Source organism: Lissotriton vulgaris, unplaced genomic scaffold, assembly GCF_964263255.1.
Source record: "Lissotriton vulgaris unplaced genomic scaffold, aLisVul1.2 SCAFFOLD_361, whole genome shotgun sequence".
Taxonomy (NCBI): domain Eukaryota; kingdom Metazoa; phylum Chordata; class Amphibia; order Caudata; family Salamandridae; genus Lissotriton; species Lissotriton vulgaris.
Window position 1 is genome coordinate 1062918 of NW_028243767.1, and position 26640 is coordinate 1089557.

The 26640-nt window shown below is 43.3% G+C and overlaps 1 protein-coding gene across 1 annotated transcript; it reads right to left on the reverse strand.

Moving 5' to 3' along the window:
* Window positions 1–727: 727 nt before the first annotated feature.
* Window positions 728–25372, reverse strand: LOC147668238 (T-cell leukemia homeobox protein 1-like). Its single transcript, XM_086948677.1, has 3 exons — window positions 24846–25372; window positions 20945–21182; window positions 728–950 (listed from the first exon to the last, which is right to left on the reverse strand). The coding sequence occupies exons 1-3, from the start codon at window positions 25294–25296 to the stop codon at window positions 728–730; spliced, it is 912 nt and encodes a 303-aa protein (XP_086804803.1). The 5' UTR covers window positions 25297–25372.
* Window positions 25373–26640: the final 1268 nt, after the last annotated feature.

The window sequence follows — 26640 nt, forward strand, 5'->3', positions numbered from 1 at the left end:
TGTTGTTGGATATCGATTGTTGTTAGTTGCACAAATGAGGTGTGTCTTAAATAGAAGCTGTGCAGTGATAATCGTTCACTTGCCTCCCTTAAAATCTTTACCCTGAAACATACGATGCCATCCCCGTAGGCACCATAGGCATGTGCCAGGGGTACCAGGGTCAAGGTGGCTCTGCTCCAAAGTGCTGTGATGTGCCAGCATGTCAGTCTCACAGTAACGCCTCTGTGCAGTGATGCTCAACGGAAGTGACGTTGACACATTATCTTCTCAGTGATTGAAGTTATAGGACTGGTGGCTGCACTGTGCACCAGAGGAGGCAGTGAGGGCACCGAGGAGTGGGCCTTGGTTTGCTGCTGGATTTTTCACCTGGGCCCTGCATGAGCTGTCTGAAAGAGAGAGGCCAGTGAGAAGGGGACACTTGCTCTCCTATCCTTCTCAGTTGACCCTTAATGGAATCCTTGCAAAGGTGTCACTTCTTGGATGTCTGTTGAATCAGCTGTTTTTCTGAAAATGGCAGACCATATTCTTTTAAAAATATATATGGTATGTCCGAAATGGAACTCAAGGGTGACATTTAGGGAGGAATTCCATTTTTATAAAGAGAACGTATTGTTGGGTGCCCCTGTTCTCAGGAGGTCTGCAAGTTCATCCTCTGGCCCAGAAGAGAGCATAAGTCATTGGCGCACACCCTATAGTAGTTTTTTGCCTCAATTGTTTCCATTAATGGTCATTCGCAGGCAGAGGCTATGGAGGTGACGCTGGTGATCTTGGAGGAGTCGTCAGACCAGGGCTGAAGGTTCTGTAGGGCAAAGAGTGAGGAGTTGTGGATGCAGATGGGGTCTGCCTGCAAGGGCTGGTTGATGGACTTCTGGAAGGCTTCCTGCTGCAGCTGCATGAGGATCCGGTTAGCCTGCTGCCTCTCCGCCTCCCTCTCTTCCGCAGTTTGCCGCCTGTAAATAGAACCAAGTTGGTTTGTGTCAGGGATTCTACAAGATGTACAAATCAGCATTATGCTAGCATTATCTGTTTTCGATTCCCAGTAAAACAAGTACAAAAAAACTAAAATCATAACAGGGTGCAATCATGTTCAAAATTATTCCCACTGGCAACAAGGCACATAAAACAGGGCACATAAAATAACTTAACACTGTTGACGGGTTGTTAGTTTCAAGCCTGTTCAGTACTGTTTAAGACCATTCCTTCCTGCAAAACTAATGATGTTTGGGTTGAATATTAACAGCAAGAACGTATTTATTAGGGGGCCAGGGACTGCAGATGGGGTGTGTTTATATATTTATGCATTATATGGTGCAGTTAGAGGCAGTTTATCTTGCATACTACGATATACAGGTCTAGAAACTGACTCCAACTCAGACTCGAAAGACTGCTCTTAGGAAAAAAAGGTTTTCGCATATTAGTGCGCCTTATTAAAAAGACACCAATTGATCAAGATTCTAAGACTTGCTATTCAGGTATAAACAAGGCCAAGAGGAAAGTGTACATGGACTGGTCCTAAAATGTGCATCTGGGATATCATTTACTAACGTTTCTAGCTGTGTCATGTGCAACTTGTACCATGGCACAGGGTAAGTAGTACATTGTCCATATAAGGTCATTCAGCGGGGGGGGTGGGGGGGGAGCCTGACTGCACATTGTGACCACATACTATGCCTGGCTGGCTGAAATCTTTTGCATTAAGTTATTGGGGCAACAGAAAATCAGGGGTAAGACATTTTGCAGTATAATGGTTCATATATTTCTTTCAAAGCCTCCTTCAAGCTTCATAAAGTGATATGATGGGCATGAAAGATACATTTATACAGCTGTGTTAGCTTAATTACTGTTTTGGTTTGATACCATCAATCCACATATGACAGATAGATAGATAGATAGATAGATAGATAGATAGATAGATAGATAGATAGATAGATAGATAGATAGATAGATAGATAGATAGATAGATAGATAGATAGATAGATAGATAGATAGATGTTCTACTGAATCCATAAGTCATGACTCAGAAGGTAGCGTGGGTTGCAAATGTCACATGAACCCAGTAGCGGCTCCTGGAGGGAGTTCTGCAGGTCGAAAGGAGGGGCAGTGTGGGGGGTAGTAAACTCAGGCATAAGGCAGAACGGAGATAAGTACATCAATAAATAAATAATATGAATTACATTGCGCGTGCTGCATCACTATTTAACAAATGTGTGAAAGGAGCAAACGGTATTTTGTATTAAAACACTGGACTATGAGTGGATATGTGGATAATATTAATTAATATTCACCTTCAATTGAATTGTTATTTTAATCAAGGACATTATTTATACTTAGGGGTGAGATGAGATTGAACTTGTGCATTTATGTAAGCCTGAAGAAAACCACCCTGAAGATAACAACATTCCGATAGGCCCAACTCAAAATTATAAAAAGACATGATACAGAAAAACTATTCCTAATTTAACCCCTTGCATGCTGATGACGAACCCCAGCCGTCATGCACTACGGTGCTCGTGTGCTGATGACGGCTGGGGTTCGTCATGGCCCGCCCCTGTTCATTTGTTTACCGCACAGGGGCGGAAACGGGCCAGCAGGGAAGGGGTTAAGGCCATGAGCCATACTTTATACATTTTAAAAGTAAACAAAAACCAAAATTGGTGTTACTGTTTACACTATTTCTTGTTCAAGCAGGGAAACCCATCTCTGAACTTATTTTCCCACGGACAGCTGAAGTGATGTGGGAGATGATAGCTCCTGGATAAAAGATTTGCAGCCAAAAAGAGCAAACAGTGGAAAACAGAAGTACATGGGCAGTGGAGGTAAATGAGGCCATCCTCAACAAAACTGAAACAAACAACACTATTGGGACTAGGGAGTAGCAGAAAGCAAACAGGGATTCATTGGAAGGTAAAATAATGTAGAGTTTAATAGGGATCTTCACTGGTAAAAGAAAAAGAGGAGCATCAGAATATTTCAATGGTAAAAGATTTATAATACTAAGAAACCTGGACAAATTCAACAGACAGGAAATTGTCAGGTCTAAGGTCACCAGAAACATTTTTATATTGTTTTGCTGCTATGTTGATTTTGGTATTTGGCACTTTAACAAACTAGAAAATTGTATGTGAAATTAAATTTCGACTTCATATGGTAAGTGTAAAGCAACATTATTTTAAGTGTTAAAATAAACATGAATGGATATGTACGGGGGAGTAGATTTCCGAATCTCCTCTACAACATCGTAACAGGGTGCTATAAATCAACCCCAAATATTCTAATATTAAAACACTCTACAGTTATAATATGACATGAAGATAGACCGAATTTGTAATTTGTGTTTTCTGCTTTTGGGAGAGCACAAAGTAATATGTATATGGATTCAAATTTCTTATTAACAGTCACATGAGAATCAGTGGGCAATCTGTGGTGTTTTTCCAGGTGTATAGATGTTCTTTCCTTGTTGAGAATTGCACTTTAAGCACCACTTCTGCATTCCTCAAATAATGTTAACTGCCATTAAAGGTCATTACAAAGTTGTTGTGTCTGTTTGCAGTTAATTTCATTGCATGTGTGTTTGTGGGTTTTAGTTCTAGGTCTCTATCGGTCTCTAGTCTCCCACAGAATGACTTGAGGTACTTTTTAACTTTCTGTGTCTGATTCTGCAGGGGGTGGGTTTAGAACCATGTGTGCTTGGCCAGCTAGACATAGGCAGCTTCAGAAAATAATGCGTTTCCAAGAGCCACCATTGTTCAAAGGCTTTAAGCCAGTGGCTCTTAACCTGTTGAATTTTGTGGATCCTCACTGAGGCAATACTGAAATCCAGGGATCCCCTACTGAATAATTACTGGAATCTGGGGACCTCCAGTAAGTCAATACTCAGAGCCTAGCCTAAGCAATTTCTGAAATGTTAATCTCAGAGCAATACACAAAAATTACAGAAACAAGTATACATCAAACAAATTCACAAATGATGAAATATTTATTTCACAAATATAGAAACCTCAACCTTTTAATCTTCATAGCAAGGTTGAAGCTTTTATAAATTTGTTTTTTAATTCTTAAAGGGGAAGCAATATGCTGAACTCTCGCATATATATCACTTTGACTTTTTTGATCCGAATGTGTGCTCTCTTTTTGTCAGCACTTCATCATGCATACTATATTCTGTGTGCTGCACTTGGGCTGTTCCCACGAATCCTGTTACGGACATCAACTTGATTTTCAGCCTCCAATTTCAAATTCTTGCACATTTGTAGAACTTTTTTTAAAATCTACTTTGCATGTTGATTCTTTATTTACATATACTTTATTAATCTGCTAATATTGTTGCATTCTCTGCACTTTTGCGAACCCCAGGGGTTCACAGACAAGAAGTTAACTTTAAAAAAAATCCACCAATTAATCTTTTTGTATGTATTTTATTTCACATGATTAGGAAATCTCAGAGGTTAGATCCTGAGAGGCTTACTTTTTGGTCAAAGTGGCTATTTTCTCACGATCAACCACTTTTCTTTCAAAATATTATAGGATTTTCATCTTCCGTTCATCTTGTATGCTGTGTAAACCTACTGAAGTATGCATAATGGAAATCCACAGATGTGTATATGTCATATACACTGATAATCTAGATACATTGTGGTGCTGTTTATCTTAATTTGACAGTATTTATGCATCTTCTTTCATATGATCGTATTCTATAGACTGCCTCGTGCTTTTTACTTTTTCTGTACCAACTAAGGATTTTCTTATTTCCTGAATTCTAAGTTTCTGAATTTCCTGACAAAACATTCTCTGTGATTTGTGGAAACTGAATGAGGAAAATAACTGCTCTTGTTATCTTTTTTCCAAATGTAACGTCAGTAAGGCTAAAGCAATTAATATATAGCTGCAAGAAGAAAACATCTATTTCTGTAGATCTAATTAACTTGTAGTTTTATTTCTTAGCCTCCCATGGTGTACACAGGATTCTTCAGGCGCTTAAAAATATAAAAATCGAAATTTGAACAAGAATTGAAATATGTTGTAAGAAAATGTAAAAGAAGATGGAAAATATCAATTGAGTTTCTTTAATATTTGAAAGACAAAAATGAAAGCACTATGTTGTTTTAATTTGTTTTTATTGAGTAATGGTGGAAGCCACTTCAGGCAGTCAATGTGAAGATATTCTAAACTCTGAACACCACTCACTCAGCCTAGTGATTCCTGGCTCACATTTTTCATTGTGAAATAGTGCCCTTCCCCACATTTCATGATAGTTCGGCCTAATGTCTGACAGTTGCCTTAAGAACATGTTTCAATTTACCCACTGCAAGGAGAATCCTTTCCTCATGTATCATAATTGTACGTACATCTCAGCTAATTATTTTCTCATTAAACTGGGCCTATATTTTGACAGGATACCACAACGATCACAAACCTCTTTTAAACAAGGGTAGACAGGGACTGCAATGAAACTATTCCACACCATTATTGTTGCCAATGCCAGCAAGATTTCCATAATTTCTCTAACACATAAACAAATGCACCAGGTTAAAAAGAAAGCATTTCGAATGTTTTGTTCCTCCTTCTCTGACTGAGAATAGAGATGCTCTGAAATATGTTAACACTTTATTGATGTGAAAGTAGGAGCCAAATTGTTTTTTCGGTTTCTTATGTGACCAACAATAAAAGTGCATAATTAACCCCCCTATTTTTTAATCCATACCAATTTTTTTATAGTTAGACCTCATCTATGAGCAGACCAGGAATAATTAGAACAAAACTCTGTTTTTTCCTTAGTTTTCAAATTAGCAAAACTGGAGCAAACGTACAACTTACTCTGTTTTTCACAAAAGTCTGAAACTTTTTTTCATATTGAACATGGTGTTGAATGAACATTTTGGGTCTGATGCACAAAAGTTGAGATGCAACCTATGTACAACTTTACGCTATTTTATGGATATGCTAGTGGTTTTTGCTAATTCGAGCACATTTCATTGTAACTTGTCTAGCGTGCATGCATTGTGTGCCTTAGTAAACAATATTTATGTACATCTGAAAGCTGCACTCACTTTATTAAACAGAAAGTTGGACACTGTTAGAAAAACGCAACCAATTCATTTTTTCATTTCTTTTGATAGTTCTATTATTTACTTTCCCCTAGTCCCTTAACTCTGCTAGCACAACATGAATTGGTTCATTTTACTGTACTTTCTAAATACTTCAAAAGATTCTAACCTAACTTCCAACAAACAAATTGTTCAGAAAGTTACTTATATCAAAGTACATTTTAAATGTACATATCATGTAGTTGACCAACATGTGCCATTTTCCTGGTCGCACTCATTCAGTAATTAAAAGTGTGAACTGCATGAAACACCGACTATGTTCCTCATTTTAGAACACTTAAACACAGAATGTATCTACACATTGTTTAGTGTATATCGTGCAGTGTATGTTTGAAGGAATTAGTCTGATATAACTTTGTAAAAGATTTGGGAAACAGCATTTTATCTTCTCTGCATGTGTAAGATGGATGCTCAGCACAAAGAGATAATGGGCGTCAGTGATAAGCCCTTTCTACCTAACAAGAGTTTCTGCAGCACTGCATGCACACTAAAGAGGTAGTACACTCACTCAATGTGTATGCTGCACTAACAAGAAGATCTGGACATGTGCCACATCTGTCTCCAGTTAGCTACACCCACCAGCTCGAGAGGCCATGACAAGATTACCTGCTCTCAATTAACATGCAACCTTTTGAGATTCCGGCCTACTTTTTGAGGACTTTAGTTCTCAGTTCAAAAAATCTTTGTAGCTGCCTCCTCAGAACTCACCAAGTAGTCACATAACTATGCATTCATAGCCAGAGTATAAGGCTATGTGTTCATTTGTTAAATCTAAAAAGAGATTGAAATGTCGTGCTTTTGTTTGAATTAGACGGTCTGTGTTAGATGGCTGCTTTATATTTTTGTGGTACTTTCATATTATACAATATCTATGACTCCTTGTGTTTCTCAGTGCAAGGAATTATGTGGGGCAAACTAGCTCATTGTGATGAATGACATAACCCTGTAGTCTTTACAAGAGTATACAGAGGATTACGGTGGCTTTCCTAAATCCAACATGGAGACGGCATGACAGGAAGAAAATCGTGTCGTTTTTTACTAGGTGGGAGTGCGGGAAATATTTTTTAAATATCAAAGACTGCCAACATTTCACAACCTATGATATTTATTCCACGGTGGGTAGTTTGAGTATCAGTCCAAATAAAAGAAGCATGGGCAATAAACATAAAATGTTGCCCTTGGAGGAAAAAATTGAGTAAATTCATGTGCTCCATTTGTTGCTCCTTGTGGTATCGATGTTATAGAAAATAGAGCAAACAGTTTTTCTTCCAAAGTTAAGTTTTTCATCAGGGCAAAAAGCACAGAGCAAAATGATTAAATACTTTTGTTATTGTTAAATATATTAGAAGCAATTCATTTTCTCCACGTTTCAAATGTGAAAAATTTGAATATGTGTGAGTCAAAGTCAGTGTGTTTCAACTACTAACTCATAAATAGCATAATCCGAGCAAAATCAGCTTGCTTTCTTCCTGGTTCTCTACTGGGCAACATTTCAGTATTACGTACTGGAGCAAAATGTACTCAATTAATTCTGTATTACGCAAGCAGCAAAGCAGAGATACATGTATTTCCCCTAGATGTTGCACCATTGCAAACTTTCTGTCGTATGGACTCTGGTTTGCTTGTCACTAAGGCTTTTTGGTTTAGATAAAACAGGATTGTCCACTATGAACGTTTTATGAATGCCCATTCCCTTTTCCCTTGTGGGAAAAACAAACGTGTCCTACTGAATTGGATATTTCTAGCTTTTTCTTGGGTTTCAATTGCCATTAGGGCGATATGTGGAATTCAGTTGCCAATTACCTTAAAGTAATTTGTCTGTTACTTAATGAAGGCACATCATTCAGCGTCAGAAGTAATGCCCTCACAAGTATTTTAGAATTTTACATATGATATGTCCCAACTAGAGTATAGACTCCATCTCAGAGGTCTGGCATTTCTCATGGGACAGTAGCTTGCCGCCATTCTCCACAATGTTAGTGACCTTGGTCTGGCAGGCACTTTCTATTGTTTCCAGTTCGTTTTTAGCGTGGGTCACTCCCAAAATAAATCCTTCAATTTGTTTACAAAAGTCACCACAATAGAGTCTAGATTAAAAATGTTTATTCATGATCTTAATGAAGGTCAGAAATGCTCCTGTTCCCCCTGCCAGGCCTGCCATCGCTCCACATTCAAAATAGTGTGTTCTTCAAAGGCCTAGACCTAAACAGTGAGATAGAGTGGATTCTGGCTGAATTCTAGGACATGGCGATATCTGTCCAAATGCCCAGTTGTTTTTAGAATCCATCTAGATGAAAGAAAGAGGACAGCTGGTGGAATGCGTAGATTGGTTAAACATCTGGGACCCACCCTTGAAGACTGGAATCTTCAAGGGTGCGAACGCTAAGAAGTGAAGTTGAATATAATGGCCTGGGGAATGTGTTTTTCACATTAATCTGGAAACTACCCAGAGGAGGTAGGCCTTTGTCTTTGTGAGACTTTAGTGTAGGATCAATGATCTGACAACTATTAAAACTGGTTGTTCTCGTCGCACTTTGTGTGTTTCACTCAAGTGGAGGCCGCACAAAGCATCTAGGATAATCTGAAAGCAGAGCAAGACCAAACTTGAAGAGGGTGAAGTGCATTTTTTCATGCTCATTATTTAGATGTTGGGGTTTTGAGTTGCATGAAGATCCCTGGAAACAATATCAATAATGCCTAAGGATGAAAATGCCCCATCTCAGTCAGCGCAGGAGAAATTCCAGGAGGCTCAGAGGTTTGTGGCTGATTGTTTGCATAAAGATTTGCATAAAGCAAAAGTCCCTAAACCTCTGAGAATGTGTTGAGTTTATTATGCATGTGATACCACTCTACATAGAATTAGCTCTTTACATTAGGAATATTACATCTTGGGTCACACCTAGGGTTTAGTATAATTTAGATTATAATTAGGGTTCCTGGTTTTATGCTATTTATTTTTTATTATTTCTGTCTATACTTGGCCCTCTTACTGGTATTTATCCATATTTATTGCGCATTTTGAGAATAAATGAAGCGGTAAATGGTATATTTCCGCATTTATTTAATTGATAAACATGTAACCCTATTTTGAAGCATGTCGTGTTTTAGCAAATTAAGCAGACAAAATATAACAAAACGTTATGCCTCCAGGTAAATATTAGCATTATACTACAAATATATGTTAACATATGCCTGTATTTAAGGAAATCTCATCCTGTTTTGTAACTGTCTATGCTGTATATCTGTTGAGTGGTTGTCCTGAAATTCCTGAAAGACGGTATAAGGAGTCACTTACTAGAATTCCACTTTTCTGTATTTTTCCACTTTTAAAAATAAATATAGACAGGAAACACATTATTTTCTGTCTGCATTTATCAGTAAAAATCTGAAAAAAGAGAAAACACAGAGCCTTAATTCTAAATAGGGCTCACCGTTGTATGTTATTTTTTTTTACATTTTCATCTGTATTTGTTTATATTCATTTTTTGGCCATCATATTGGTATTTATCCACATTTATGTGTGTTTTGAAAATAAATGATGTCGTCAAACTTTAGATTTCCACATTTAACTGATATACATGGACTCATACTTGGATGCCTGTCATGTTTTCGCAAATTAAGCAGCCATATATAGCAAAACATCACATCCTCTGGTATATATTGACATTATACTCAGTGCTTGAAATGGAAAAATAGAAGTGCAGGTACTCTGTACCAGAATACCTGCTTGTTTCTGAGAAGTGACGGTAATCTCCAATTAAAAGCATTACATTTCTCTTTAGGAGTGCCGGTACTCTCCATCTCAAAATGAAAAAGTACTGGTACTCAGTAGTGGTTCCTTTTAAGCACTGATTATACTACAAATATATGTTAAGATATGCCTGTATTTAGGGAAATCTGAACATATTTTTTTACTTCACATGATGTCTATCTACTTAGCAGTTATCCTGGAAATCACAAAAGACAGCAAGGAGAGTCACCCAAGAGAAAAACAATTGTTCGTTTTTTTCCACTTTTAAAAATAAATACAGACAGGAAACATGCTGTTCTCTGTCTGTATTAGTTGTAAATATCAGTATAAAGCTGGGAGCCTTAGTTATAAATCATACTATCTCCATATTATTACTCTTGTATTTATAAACATCATTAGCACCTCCTCCCTGTTTTCTCCTTTTGACTGTTTCTCACACCTCCTCCGTTTTTGCTTTATGTAGCCCTGGTCTCTGTGTCTTTAGATTGTATGAGAAGATATGATTTGAATAAATATATTTGCTCATAGCTTATCTACCTGGACTCAGGGCATCACTGCCTATGTGATGTGTTTTGTAATGTGCCTTTGGTCAATCTGTGTAATGTTCAGACTCAAATGAATGTCTTCAAACACAAACCCACTGGAGCCACTTATATGGTGTCTTGATAAAGATCCCAGGGTGCTAAACCTGTTCAGCCACGCACTGGATTTCTAAAATATGCACTGAAAAGAATGCTGCCTGGTAAAGTTGTGCTTTAAAAGAAAATGTAAAGCTAAGAACTCAATTTGTGATATATAACTTTACCCCAATGCATAGCACTTGTGTGTCTGAATATGTTTCAGAGTGCGCTTTGCGGGCTAATTCAAGGTATAATTCATGAACACGCCTGGTATGTACGTGGGCTCTGGAGACTAAAGTACATATTTGTGCCTTTTAGTAATCAATTATGTGATCGAATAATTGGTCAAGTCAGACGCTGGTTAGAGGCATATATGTGAATAAATGATTTGGACGTATGAGCTTTTGGTTATGTTTACACTCGATTCTTTCTTTAACAATATCTATACTGATCATAACAACGTTCTTTGTGATGTGTGCTACTGTATTACAGAGTGTGTGAATTTAGTGAGATCTGGTAATATAATTAAGCTAAAAACAAACATACATTTATTAAAAAGCAGACATGTAAGTGTTAGAGGTGCATTTCTTCTTTGCATGCATCAAAGAGTGTACTTTCGCCCTGTGGTAAAAGATGGCGCACCTTCTCCCTCAGCAGCCCTGACGGCCATTTTAGATCGAACAGTTTAAGAACATTTTTTTTTACATTCTATATTAGGGGAAACATATTTTAAAGGAGGGTACACCATTGTTCTTGGAAATTAGTTTGCTTGATGGACCTACGCTGCATTGGCCTGATCCTGTCCCTGAGTGCCATTTCAGAGGCTAGACTACATTAATTGTCCTGTAGACGTCATTCCAGCACTGGCAGCTCTGACTTATCCAGTGCCCCGTACCATCGCCTGCAGTACCGAAGAGCTAGACCATGCCCTGTGGACCATAGCCTGCAACCATGGTTTCTGCCAATTATCCATCCACCAGTACCCACGGAACCTGGCAATGTGCACAGTGCATGGCCAGCACCCTTAGCCCAGTACTTATTCATGCAGTACTTGTAGGCATAGTGGGGGTACTAGGCTGAGTATTGTCCATACTCTGCGCCCAGTACACATGTTCATACTACCTGCTGGGCACAGCCCTGTGGCCTGTGCCCATGCCCATAGTGCCTGCAGCTCACGGCCTGGTGCCAAGCGCTACAGATACACGGCAGGGGGCATGACTTTTGGCAACACCCCTTGTTCACTTCCCGCGCTCCCTTTGTTTTCTTTATATTGTTTTTATCCCGCTGACCTTAAACGAGGCCTGCTAATCTTAGAAAGTATACACGCCAATCTAGGTGTAAAAGGTTTTTATACATCCCGCTATAAATTATCTGCCCGGTGATCTCTTGCAGGCCAGGGTTTGGGCCGCGGCCTTCGGCTGTTTCTTCCCCTTCGGACCGTGAGGACGGGTTCTCCTTCCTCCCGGAGAGAACAGACAAGGCTGGTGGTCGCTGCTCGCGCTCTCTCTGCTCTCCGCCACTATAGAAACCTGGGTTTGTGACTTCCGGGTCACTCTGACTACATTACAACGAAACTGTAATGTCACAACCAGCACAGATGTCGGGTTTTGTAATCTGTATTCCTCGACAAAGTTATGGGGAGTGTTTACGCTGAATGCCGGAGGAGAGGGCACACCGGGTGCTTAGGCCTGAGGAATACGAGCTGTTCATGCACACGGACAATATGTCCCTTCAGCAATCCATCTCATGGGCGTCACCCCTATGGGGGCATTCATTCCCCTTGGCTAAACTAGTGAATAACTGTTGGGTCTATCCGCATAGGAGGCACTCATTCCCCCTGGCTAAACTGGGGAATAACTTTTGGATGTATCCCCAGAGGGGGCACTCATTCCCAGTGGCTAAACTGGGGAATAACTTTTGGGTGTATCCCCAGAGGGGGAACTCATTCCCGGTGGCTAAACTAGGAAATAACTTTTGGGTGTATCCCCAGTGGGGGCACTCATTTGTCTAAACTGGGGAATAACTTTTGAGTGTATCGCCAGAGGAGGCACTCATTCCCAGTGGCTAAACTGGGGAATACCTTTTGGGTGTATCCCCAGAGGGGGCACTCATTCCCAGTGGCTAAACTGGGGAATACCTTTTGGGTCTATCCTCAGTGGGGGCACTCATTCCCGGTGACTAAACTGGGGAATAACTTTTGGGTGTATCCCCAGTGGAGGCGCTCATTCCCCATGGCTAAACTGGGGAATAACTTTGGGTGCATCCCCAGAGTGCGCACTCATTCCCGGTGGCTAAACTGGAGATAACCTTTCTGCAATCTCTGGCAAACCGAAACACGCGACTTTCAAACCCCTTTCTAACCTGTTAGCCTTTCCATGGCTGCTTGGTCTAGCTGTCTGCTTCCTTCGCCGTTTTCCCCATAGCGCCTGGACACAATGTTTGTAATCAAATAAGTAATACAACTAATACAACGTGCATACCCACGTCTGCTAAATCATCAGCTCCCGGTCTGCAGTCCACTAACCTGCAGCTCAAATAGCACCCATCTTGGATGTGCAAAGTTTGTGGACTCACTTCGGGTCTGCGGACCTCACACTGGCTGCCACATCATCAACGCTCAGCGCCTGGCGTTTATTTATTAATGTACTAGTTTTATTTATTTTTGAAGTTTTACCGGGGCAAATGAGATTAGAGTGCATCACTAGAATTTAGGGCATGTTGAGATATAATTAATAACAATATTTGAGACTTACGCAAACTCATAGGAACAGAGGTGGGTGCAAAAAGAACAGAGGAAGGTTCAACCTATAGTCGGATTGGTCGTACAATTCGTAGATCCGTACTTCGGGTCTCTCTCACACGCGGCGGCGCGCACACACACACAGATGTCAACAATAATAATTGCGTTGTTATGATTCAGTGCATTGCTCTATAGGAAATGTGTTTTTTTGTTTCACAAACACATTTGGCCCTTATCAGTTCAGTTTGCTAGCCCTCTTCCAATGTGTGTGTGTGTCTCTCTATCTCTCACACACTTACACACAGGCCTTGATCCATATTTTCAATCCAGGTTCAGACCCCAGTTTGCTTTATGTAGCTGGGGTTACATTTTAAAAGTAACGCGCGTAAGCCATGTACTCCGTCCCACAAAAGTTTTCAAAATTTACAGCAAAAGGTCATTTTTTAGGTTGTGCCTATATTCTAACAGGGCGTAAACACTAATATAAAATACATATAGACGCTCGACGCTCTCAAAATCATTGCATAAAACTGGCATCATTTGTATATCAACACATTTTACTCACGCTTTAATAGCTGTGTTTGTACGTTTGTATAGACACAGATAAGTGATATATATTTTTTAAATGTCAATGGGTTTTTGTCGGTTGAATTTCCATTCACAACGGTGCCAATGTCAAGCTTTAAAAACATATATCGGAAAAAAGATGTTAAATTTAATTTGCAGATTGCTCTCTTCAGATCCCCCACTTCCCATTTTTAATGGTTTAATTCTTCTGGTGAGAACAAAATGGCATTTAAGGGTAGTTTTGGAAACCTACATCTCGATGACAAGTAGCTTTGAGTATCTTATTCCTGCGTTTTTCTGAAAAAAAATGGAAAACAAGTAAATAGTATTCCATTCGTGACTTAAAAAATATATATATTTCGTAAATGTATTAAAAACTACAGCCCGGAAAAGCATATTTAAAAATGCAGTACTACAGTACACGCTTTGTTTTTTTATGTATGAATTGGGCAAAAATGATCGGCTGTTTCAATAATGGATGGCGCTCCCTCAACCACAGCCCTACTATTTATACATATTTAATACTGTTTTGACTTTACAGATAAATGCATTCCAGTCACCGCAGTCGCAATTAGCGGCGGCCCATTATTAATTTTAGTGAGGGGTATTATTCATAGTTAGGAAGGCGTGGATCGGCAAGCCGTCATTTAGCAGAACAAATGACGCAGTCAGGTCATAAAGCACGCTTTCGTACAAATAGTTAATTGCATTTATGCAAATTATAAGGACGCACGTAAACATAGTTTATAATGTCATGGTCGCTAATACGTGTAATAATAAATGTGTGAATACACACGCGCCAATTGTTGGTTAGAATTATCAATGCACTCGCATAAAACGTATCTTTTTTTTTTTTAAAGGCATACGCTATATATAACTTTGTAAAGCACTACGTCGAATTATCGTTTTTTTTTTTTGTTTTTTTTTGCTAGCACACACTCTGAACTAAATCCTTCTAGGCGCTCCATGTTTTTTGCAGGCTAAGAAGCCGAGCCAAATAGACATGTCCTCAGCTCACATTACGCAAATTTATAGAGAGGAAGCCGAGATTCCAACCAGGTGCTCCAGTTCAAAGATTCCAACATAGCCGATCATTTATGCACCAGAAATTGCACAATGTTTACTTATGAATATGTATTGCATCGCTCAATGAACGGGAGGGTGGTGCCACAGAAGCTACATGTGACAATATTGGTCACGGGCCTCGCAACGAAACGTGACCTTACCTTATCTCCTAACTCATGTATATTATAATTTTACACACACAAAAAGTATTTTTTTTTCTACAGCCAAGCAATAAACTTGTGGGCGGGGCTCGCTGTATCTCTTTTTAAGGCGCTCGTGTACATGTGCAGGCGCGCGCAGACTCGCAAAAATAAATGCCAACACTCACGGACACGTAGACGGAAGCACGCACCCGGACACGCATACACGTAGACGCAGGCGTGCACACGCACGCACTTAGACGCACCCCGACCCGGACGCACAAGTATGTGCATTAATGAGGTGCTCATTCTGTTCACTAGAAAACAAGGAATGCCGAATGCAACCGACCTCGGTCTCTAGTCTATTTGCCACATATGTCATGTTCTCGGTCATTACATTAAGTGATATTGAGTTTGTTGTATTTGTTTTCTCCAACTTTGACTCAGCATGAAAAGCTCCAGGGCTGCGGCGCCTTTAACAATCTGCAGGGCTTATTTACAAACCCCCGTGCGCCACCAGTACGTCACTTTTCCATATTAAAAGTGACGTATCGCCGATACGTCACTTATCATACCTCACATACGGTACCGGCTGCATGGGGCTTGTAGATAAGTCCCTGCATGTTTTGAGTAGATGTTGGATCTCTGATGTATATCTCGCTGTTTTCCGGGTTGCTATGCAACTCTTTGCGTGCTTAGAATCAAGTCAAAAGCTAGTGTAAAGCACCTATTAAGAACTGGACATAATGTTCAAAAGTTCAACAACGTAAGAAGGCCTTACGTGGAAAGATACCTGTGACGCAGCGCACTGAAAGAAGCGTCGTCTGTTGAGGTCTGCAGAGTCAACAACGCATCTATTGGTGGGTTTTCTGATTCGCATCACCCCATAGGTGGCACAGATGTGATTAAGTAATTCGAAGGGAAGGGGGGTCTGATGTGATGGCGGTGACTGCAGATGGAAGCACAGGAGACAAGACCCCATAGCATCCTCTCCCAGCCTTTTAATCTGGCTTTGAGGGTGGCAGGGGTGGAAGGTAGCAGCGCCTGTGAAGGTGGTGTCCCCTCTCCTGGGGCAGGCGGGGCCCCGCCATCGGCGTCTTTTCTACATCATAGCGCCTTCTCTAGTGTATGCGTAGCCCTGAGGCGCCCTCTCTATCAACGGGAGGTTTCCTCTCTCCTGCTGGGGACTGCTACTCATTTATGGATGGGGCGACGAGTAGTGTTTTTCCTTTTCACTGAAGGTCCTTTAGTGGGTTATTTCAGGTATCTTCGTCAGAAATGCTGCATATAGGGGCGGGCGCGCTTCAAGGGTATGTTTACGCTCTTTAGTTCTTGGCGATAACATGGTGAAAAATAGGTCTCCGACCTCAAAGTGAGTGTTGGTGCCCCCCACCTACAACCACTGGCATCAGAATATGTGCCCTGAATCAACGTGGGATATTTCTGTATATATGTATGTATATATATATATATATATATATATATATATATATATATATATATATATATATATATATATATATATATATATATATATATATATATATATATATATATATATATATATATATATATATATACACATCGTTCTCCCTGAAACACACACATATATATATATATACATATATATATATATACATACATATATATATATATATATATATATATATATATATATATATATGATTTGCGGAGGCGTATGTCTTGTTTATATGTGCCGTGAGTAACAAAGCGCCGCACGCAAACCCGTCCCACCTTCTTGGCTCCAGCAGCGCTTCGTGTGCTTCAGCGCACGTGAACTGAACGAGCTTCTTACAAATTACGTTCTGCGAAACCTTCAGCTCTGAATTTCTACAGGGTTATTTAGGATGTGAGCAAATAATGAAAGAAAATCTACGTTGCCGCGAATATAGTTGTAAAGTGTTGTTTTGATAGACTGGGCCATGTATTTGAATGTATTTCAAAGGTGCACAAGAAAAACAGAGCTCGTGGCAATATCTGACGTGCGTCTGCAAGAACTTATAGAAAAGCAAACACAAGGCCGACCTTGCTACGAAAACGAGAACTGTAGGGAAAATGTTGCCGATCACAAAAAACAGCGTGTTGGCATAATAATAATAATAATAATAATAATAATAATAATAGTATTAAATATTGGTACTAGTAAAAAAATAACAACAACAAACAGCAATCAATCAATCATGTGTAAAGCGCACTGCATACCTGCAACAATAATAATATAATATAAACAAAAACAATAATATAAAGGAAGAATAAAATGGTATCATTGTTAATAATAATCCTAATAATAGCAGTACTACTAATGATAATGGGAATAATAATATGACTTTTGCAGTAGTAGTGTTGGTAGTGATGGAATTAGAAATGTTATTTTCATTGTTATTATGTCTATGAGTACATAGCGCTTTCTCAATGGGTGCACATTTTAAGCACTTCAATTCGTAGCGCTGCAGCAGGGGAAACATTTATATCCCCCCCCCCCCCTCCCCCCTGACAGTCTGCATGCCCCGAGGCCCTAAGTGGGAGATTCATCCCAGAGCGGAGGCTGCGGTGTGTGATCTTTTCGTCTCTGTTACTGTTTACCGGCTCCTTCTTGGCCTGTTTGAGGCTCCTGGCGCTACGTATCGGCCGAGAAGGAGCCGGCGCTCCCCCGGAGTATTGAAAACAGCTTTGGCCGCAGAGAGCTCCCGACCAACAGGCCAAGTCCTTCATTGTTACGTGATATATATAAATTTATATGACGTATCACAAATGACGTGAGGTGTAGCTTGGGCTCTATCTGCCTACCTATCTACACACACACCACCGACAATATAGGTAACCTCGCCTTCGTTTCTTATGAAAACCCTGGACATATGAAGCCAGATTTCTAGCTGGTTTGCATTTCAACGTGACCCTGTCAGCACAGAACATGCACGAGGCACGAGCACTGACCCCTCCACAAACCCACACGGCGGCTCCAGCTGAGCCAGATTGACGGCGAGTTCCTTGAGTTGCGCCAGGTACTCACCGATTACCGCGCCCGTAAGTGATCACAAAGCACTTGGTACAACACGTGCTTTCTTCTGTACACATTCGTAATATTGTACCTTTTTTCTTTTCCTAAAACGCAGCCTCGTAGGAGGTTTCAAAGAGTCTTTAAAGACACGCTGCGGCGTGTGGATGAGAGAGGTGAACGTTCCTCTTCTAAGTCATGACGTTCACAGCGCCTTGAGTCAGTAACAGTCCGCCGCTCCGCTTGGCGGCTAAAGAGCCCACAGACGTGAAATGCAATATCGTGTCTGTGCCATCGGCCCGGGAGGCTCTGCAGCCATGCCTCTATACAGGCACCGTCTCCAGCCAGCTCCGGAACAGGTGGATGCGCCCAGGGCCGTCGGCAGGAGAAAGAGCCACCGGGCGTTAATGAACGCAAAGCCCCGCAGCCTCACGAGGGAACCAGTGGGCCCGGCAGGAGGAGGCAGGTGGCCACTTCCAAGTCGGTCCAGGGCCACGGGCGTTAGAGCGAGCAAAGCCGAAGAAAGGGCCCTGGCTGGTAGCTCCTATCAACTCCACGCGTGGGAGCTATCGATCTATCTAGCTATCTAGTTAGAATAGTTCATCCGTGTCGTATATGTTTCGGCCTCGCGACTTATCTATCTATCTATCTATCTATCTATCTATCTATCTATCTATCTATCTATCTATCTATCTATCTATCTGTCTATCTATCTAGTTGTATTTTGTTTCAACACACATATTTCTATCACTGCTGAGATGTTGTACGTTGATCCCATATTTACTAATATTATGATTGTGCACCTGTGTGTTTTGATGCGTGTTCGGGTTTCTAGGGCTATACATACTTCAGTCCCGAACCCCTGGGTTGTTGCTGTTCATGCATGATCAGATTACGCCCATTTGAAAACGTCTAAGCACAAATATCGTGGATTCTCGCTCCTGTGTATTCTGATCAGTGTCCAGGTTTCAGAGACCTCTGGGTGCCGATGAGCTCCAGAGTGGCTTGGTACAAGCCTCTGGGTGCCCCCCCTCCCCCCGAGCCCCAGAGTGGTTTGGCCCCCTCCCTGCCATTCAGAGGGCCCCCCTGCAGCCTCTGCTGAGCCCAGACCATCCCTGGCACGGCGCAGCCTCCCGCTGCTGCCAGACGCCTCCCAGATCCCGTTACCAATCTGCATTAAGTTTATTGATTTGATTGGCCAAATTACTGCGCTCTAATCGTTTTCCCCCGACGGTCGGAGTCTGCCTCGTGCGAGGCCTCATTTCACGGAGATGCATCTGCTGCCCAGGTCCTTATGGCTGAGAAATGGCCTGTCCTGGCCAATCTCCTCAGCGCCTCGTAGGGTAGAAGGCCCCGTGCTGTCGTGCCAGGCGCTCCGCGCACCAAGAAGGGCTGTGGTTACTTCTACAGTTAAAGAACACTCTCTGGAGCAGGTACTGCACACAACAGATACATTTCTTCCTGGATGTATTTATGGGTTTCGTTTATTTCTGAGCGCTTGTGACATTTCCACAGAAGTTCCAGTGCTGTGGTGCCACATGCCCTTGAACTGCAAGGACTGCTGTGGTGCTAGATGGTCGTAACAGCACACTTTACGCACAAGGGGTGTTACTTCAAAATCAGGCTGGGTGTGGTTTTCCTGGGCGCCTCGAGGCCGTATTCTGCTGAACAATGTCTGCAGCGCACGAGCAACATACAAGACGGAAGCCCTGGCTCTGGGGATTACCAAAGCAATCAGGCAGGCAAATCAGGTGGAAATAAAGAACTCATTCTTTGCCAGGCCCCTTTAAGAACTCCCGCCAGCCCACCTGTGCAGGTCCAAGCCACTGTTAGCACATCTGTGGTGACTTCTATCGTGGTTTATAACGCCTTTTCATAAATGGACTGAAATATATGCTCTTTCCTAGTTATATAAAAGCCGTGGACCAAGTGTTTGAACTTCAGAAGGACGAGTTGACACTACATTCGAATCAGTGGCTGCTAGTGAAAAGCTGAGCTCAGCAGCGAACGCTTAACCCGCTGCACTACCCTTGCACAGATTCACATTGTTATGTTTGTTAGCTACCCTGAAGCAGGTTCCCTGTCATGCCCCCTCCCACTGATGCACCAGAAGCAACCTGCCCCTCTGTTTCCCACAGCCAGGCCCTGTGCATGGCACACTTAGGGCTATTATGCCTTCCCATTTCATAAGGCGCTGTCCCGGGTCCCTCGGTACATCTAAGGCTATCTCGAGACAATATTTTCATTTCAGTAATACTCTGAATATGCGGCCGATACCTTCCCCGCTCGGCTGTGTAGTTAAGTCCAGTCTCACTGCTAACTGTATGTGATGTACTCGAATGAGCCCAGGACTCGAGTGTAACGCTTACAATGCACGTGTGGTGTGTCTGCTAAAACTGCAGAACGCATTTACAACCCACTGGAGTCACATAACATCCATCAGTGTGGCACACGCGGTGCAGCAAGACGCTTCCAGTGTTTGTACCCAGACCAGAAACAAAACAGCCCCCCCTCCCCCACGAGGAGCTGTGGCACATCTGGACTACCCTTCCTGCCCACCTTCTAATTTGAGTGAATCCAACAACAATTTCTAAGCACCGCCAAAAGGTGAAACTTAGCAAGGATAAACTCGCCTTCATATACATCACACACACACACACACACACACACAGCTGTAAGCATGTATCTTTGAGTATTTAAGAGCCACCCCCACCCACAGAAAATAAAACTGTGTCTCCAATCGAAATTAAGGGGGACAAGTCCCCTCGCGTCCCTTCTTGTTCTCATGGTTAGCAAATATCCTGGCATTAATTATTACTCACAGAAACATGAACACGGTGTGAAATGTGCATCGTGTGCAGTGATACCAGGGCCACGGTACAATGCATGCGCAACATCCTCCCCCCTCCACCTCTCTCCCATCCCGACGTGCTGCCCTTACCTCCACTTCGTCCTCCGGTTCTGGAACCAGGTCTTGACCTGCGCGTCCGTCATTTTGAGGGCCTTGGCGAGCGCCGCCCTCTCGGCCGAGGCCAGGTACTTCTGCCGGTGGAAGCGCTTCTCCAGCTCGCAGATCTGCAGCCGGGTGAAGGAGGTGCGCGGCTTCTTCTTCTTCGGAGGGGTCCTGTTCTGGTAGGGGTGACCTATACGGCGTGTTACAGTGAAGGGTGAGAGGGCCACTGGATGGGAGACAGACGGCAAAAGCAAGCAGGCGAGAGATCAGCAGGGTTCACAGAGCGGGCCAGAGACAGACAGTGCCCGGGGGCTGGGCTCAGGGGCGACAGCACAGCAGCAGCAGCAGGCATTAGCAGACTGAACAGTCCGAAAGGGTCTTTTGGGGGCACCCTGGCTGGACGGGGTCTACGGAGGCCCGGCTGGGGTGGGCCAGAGTCTGTCACATGTCAGGCGCTAAACATGGGAAGAGCCTGACATTCATGACGTGACCGACTCTATTCCATCCTACCGGCCTTTCTACCCAATTCATGTAAGAGGGTCCGACCTCTCTCCCCAAAACGTAGACACACATGTACAAGCACACAGCTGTGACTGGCAGACATCACGTTGGCCTTGGGGTCAATTAAACCGTGGTGCTGCCTCTCTTGTTTTCAATCCGGAAGTGCAGCTCTCTCGCCGCCATTGCAGCCCCTCTCTGCCGTGAATGTGCTCTCCGTTTGGATTGTCTTTCTCTGTGTGTTGCTTTTGTGTGAACGGTGTGATAACGTGCCGCCCTGCCTCGTGCTGGTGTGTGTCCCAGTCCTGCCTGTTCCTGTGTGTGGTAATTTAGTAGTCCCAGAGCTTGAAAACACATATTTTAATTACACTAATTTCTGGCCTGCCTGAGGTATCTCTGCAGAGGGAGCACAATACCACGATCAATGCAGGAAAAGACACTGCTGGTACCTGAAGTGGGCTCTGTGTGCGCATGACTGAGGTGAGGCGGGCTCCTCTGTGACTCAGTGACCCCATGTCCGGCTGCTCAGTAGCTGCTGCCTGCAGCTTACACTGAACACTCACTGCCCCGGGAGACGCTTCCGAGAGTCGGAAATAAAAGGGAAACAAACAAGCTGGGCTTCTGTTGCAATTTACCTACGTGTTTTATTTACATAATAAAACTGTGCATGTGAAAGTGAAAGTCAATGCACAAATTACAGAAAACTGACGATATAAAGTGCAAAGTAAAAGTTGATAGATTAATCCCTCAAGCTTCTTATGATAGACATTACGTATTTCAATTTAGGTTGTGAAAGTTTGCTTTCACAACCTAAAATTATCTATCTATCTATCTATCTATCTATCTATCTATCTATCTATCTATCTATCTATCTATCTATCTATCTATCTGTCTGTCTGTCTGTCTGTCTGTCTGTCTGTCTGTCTGTCTGTCTGTCTATCTATCTATCTATCTATCTATCTATCTATCTATCTATCTATCTATCTATCTATCTTGTTTAACTCTCTTCTTATCTCTCATTCCTATCTCTCATTCTTTGCTTTTCACTTTATAGCTCACTCTTTCTTGTTCTCCTGTCTCGGTGTTGCTATGTGAGTGTCCCACACGCCATTCCCCTGTCTTCCCTGTCACCCTGCTTGTTGCCTTCAGGTGGTATAGTTTCGTTCAGACTCGCAGACACCCGACTGTCTCCTGAACGTGGTCGATTTTAACCTATTTTCGCGGCACTCTGTATTCAGTAGGACAGACGTGCTGAGTGCATGTGACAACCTGCAGTTTAACCGGTCGGTGGTTCCGTGGCCCTCAGCCTGTGGACGTGCCCTGGAAGTCCCCCCTTGTCGCCCATGTGACCTCAGTGCGTGGAGCATTAATGTAAACACACGCCGTGTTATGCACTACTCTCGCGCACATACAGTGCACGCTTTCACTCCCAGGTGTGTTACGCACCACACGAACACATCTGTAGCCCACTGCCGAGCTCGCCTCGGTCTGTACGTGCACACCCCCCTCGGAGGCCCCCCCCCCCCCAGCCCAGGGACCAGACGGGCCTCGCACGAGCACTCACGCGCTCTGCTGCGGATCTATCGATTGAGCAGTTGTTGACGCCGCAGACGTATTGACGATTCATTATTTATTGCCCAGATTAGCCTCAGTATCACTTCAGAAGTGCCATATAAATTATTGCTGAGCGTCTGAGGCCTGCACGCGGCCTGTGTGCGGGACGACGTCATCCTCTGAGGGGGAGGCAGAGCTGTGTGCAGGGTCTGTACAGGCACATATCTATCTATCTATCTATCTATCTATCTATCTATCTATCTATCTATCTATCTATCTATCTATCTATCTATCTATCTATAACTTTAAATGTTTGCAACGAACCTTCATACACGTGTATAATTTCTATTTACATTGTATCTATATGTCAATTTAATCGTTTATCTATATATAGATGTGCACGTTAAGGCAGTAATCCCGTACAATGTATGCGCACTTTCAAGCATGCTTGTGTAATACGTCCTATGAATTCTGTACGTCTATTTAACTGTACATATATGTCTTTATGTGTACACGCACGCATATGTATATGCAGGGTCGCATGTGTAAATATGCCTATATTATAGTATCAGTATGTGCAAGTGTTCATGCATGTGCGCGTGAAATGTGCATCCATCTATGTGAATGTGGATCTGACCTCTTGTGGTGTATGCATACCCCGAAATTAATTTACAGTTCTTTCCCCCCCCGAGAGTGACCGCGTCAGTGACATTAAATAACCGTGTGCCCGATCTCGATACTATTTAGAGCATTTAATAGAAATGGACTCTAAAGGGACTTTTGACAACTATTTAATAGAATACATTTTTTAAGATTTGTTTTTTTAATTAAATGTGTGGTGCTTATAAGGACTGTTCAAGTCTAGGCAAACCTATTATTCGTATTATTTATTATCTGCAGTGAATCTGCCATACAGATCTCCCATCTCCTGTACGCAGATGGGCTGTTCAATGACCGGCGTTTGCCTATTTACATTTATGGCTGGTTAAAAATGTAAAAAAGAACCTGCCCCGATACAAGGCGTTAGTAATGTGCTGACCCTCTGCGTGTTAAATTCCGAGGAGCACTGTGTGCAGGTATGCCTCACTGTGCGAGTACCACACCCGGTCTTTCCTAATTGATAGATCAACTTAAATATTAACACCACTAATAATACCATACCAATATTAATAATATTAACCATAATTCCACCAATTGTAATAATAATATTAATAATAATATCACTGCCAGAAATGAGTCTGAAATGAAGTTATATATATATATATATATACACACACATATAAATATATATATATATATATATATATATATATATACACACACACACACAGTCTCTCTCACACACACACACACACACACACACATATATATATATATATATATATATATATATATATATATATATATATATATATATATATATATATATATATATATATATATAAAAATCCATGTCTCGATTGATACCAGAATAAATACAAACAATACCAACATTGAACATTGAAATGAACTGATCACTAAAACTCTGCTTCGGAGGGGCAACAGGCAGGCAGGCAGGGAGACGGACATGCAGCACTTATATTTTGCAGGCACACGCGCACAAAGTTTTGCAAACTTTCACTCTGATTCTCCGTCGGAGAGCACATCTGCACGGGGCGTGTGTCTTGCCGTTTGGGCCATGCCACTGAAGGGGGCTCCTTCTGGTTTGTAAACACAGAGGGGGCGCGGGTGCCCGTGTTATTGGCAGTGGTCTGGGCGCAGCAGCGAGCGGCGGTGGGTTAGGGCACGGTGCAGGGCGCGGGCACTCATGCAGGCAGTGCCAGGCGCGGGCACTCACCCGTGAACCTGTCCTTGGTGTAGCGCCGGTTGCTCTCCATCCAGGGGAAGGTCAGGCCCGTCAGGTTGCTCATGCCGCCCGCGCTGGACACGTTGGGCATGCCGGTGGACATGGGCGGGTGCCCCCCTCCGCCCAGGGGCGGCCGGTGCGCCGGCACCCGGATGACCCCGGCCGAACTGAGACCCATGTTGTAGGAGCCGGGCAGCGAGGCCATGCTGCAGGCGCTGTTGTAGCCGGGCCCGGCGCCCCCACCGCCCCCTCCGCTGTAGCTCCCTGTCATGGTGTTGTAGGCGCTGCTCACTATGCAGCCCAGGCCGTAGTCCGAGTCCTGCAGGCGGGAGCCCGAGATCATGCAGCTGCCCTGGTCCGGGGAGTTCAGGATCTGGTCGATGCCGAAGCTGATGGGCTCGGGGTGTCCCTGGTGCATGTGGTGGGCGCCCATGAGATCCATGCCTGTCCGCGCCCCACCCGCGAGCCCCGAGCCCGCTCGGTGCCACAGGTACCAGCCTCAGCCTGCCCCCGATGCCCGCGGCGTGGAGGCAGAGACGGGATCCACACAGCACCGCCTCCACCTGCGGCCCCTCTCCCTGCGCTCCGGGTACAGACCGGCCGCCGAAGCCCTCGGTGCGCGGCTCCACCACAGGCCAGGCCGGGCCAGGTCCCTCTGCCTTCGGATCCGGCCGGTTCTACCAACGGGAACATCAATCCTAGTGCCAGAGAGACCCGGGCGAGATGTAGCCCCTGCCCCCGTGCCCTGCCTCTCTATTGGCTGGAGGAGGGAAGAGGCTCGCTGAATGACAGCCAGAGGGGTAGAAGGGGGTGTGGCTCTGGCAGCCAAACCCAGCGACCTGCCGGGACTCGGCCTTATAAAGTCAAGGCAGAAGCCGGCGGAGATCGGTGAAAGAGAGGGGCGCTTTATATAGCGGCCGGGGACCTTCACAGCGCGCAGAGCACGGGCCTCCAAAGGGCACCCGTGAGTCAATGACCCAGGAGTCCGACAGTGCACTCAGCACACAGGAATCAGGGACCCTAGCTCTCGACAGCAAACAGGAGTCAGTAACCATAACTATCAGTAGCACACAGGAATCAGTTACAGTCCCTCTCCGCAGCACAATCATTAACCATAGCTCTTAAAAGCACACAGGAATCAATGACTTTAGCCCTGAACAGCTCACAGGAATCAGTGGCTCTAGCAATCAATAGCACACAGGAATCAGTGAGCATAACTATCAGTAGCACACAGCCATCGTGTGCCATAGCTCCCAGCAGAACACTCAGTAACCATAGCTCTCAAAAGCACACAGGAATCATTGACTCTAGCCCTCAACAGCACATAGGAATCAGTGAGCATAGCTCTCAACAGCACACAGGAATCAGTGGCTCTAGCAATCAATAGCACACAGGAATCAGTGACCATAAATATCAGTAGCACACAGCCATCGTGTGCCGTAGCTCCCAACAGCACACTCATTAACCACAGCTTTCAAAAGCACACAGGAATCATTGACTCTAGCCCTCAACAGCACACAGGAATCAGTGATCATAGCTCTCAACAGCACACAGGAATCAGTGAGTGAAGTAGTTCGAGGACACAGTGGTCAGTGATGCAAGCCCACCAGGGGCATGCAGGAATCAGTGACCAATGTCTTCTAAAAGAAAGTAGGTGTCAGTGAACCAGGCGACCCACAGAGCACACATAAGTCAGTGATTAAAACATGGGTGCCCGGATTACTATAAAGGGGTGGGGCCTAGGTCCCATGACACAGCTTTTAACATACACTGAGATGATTTGCAG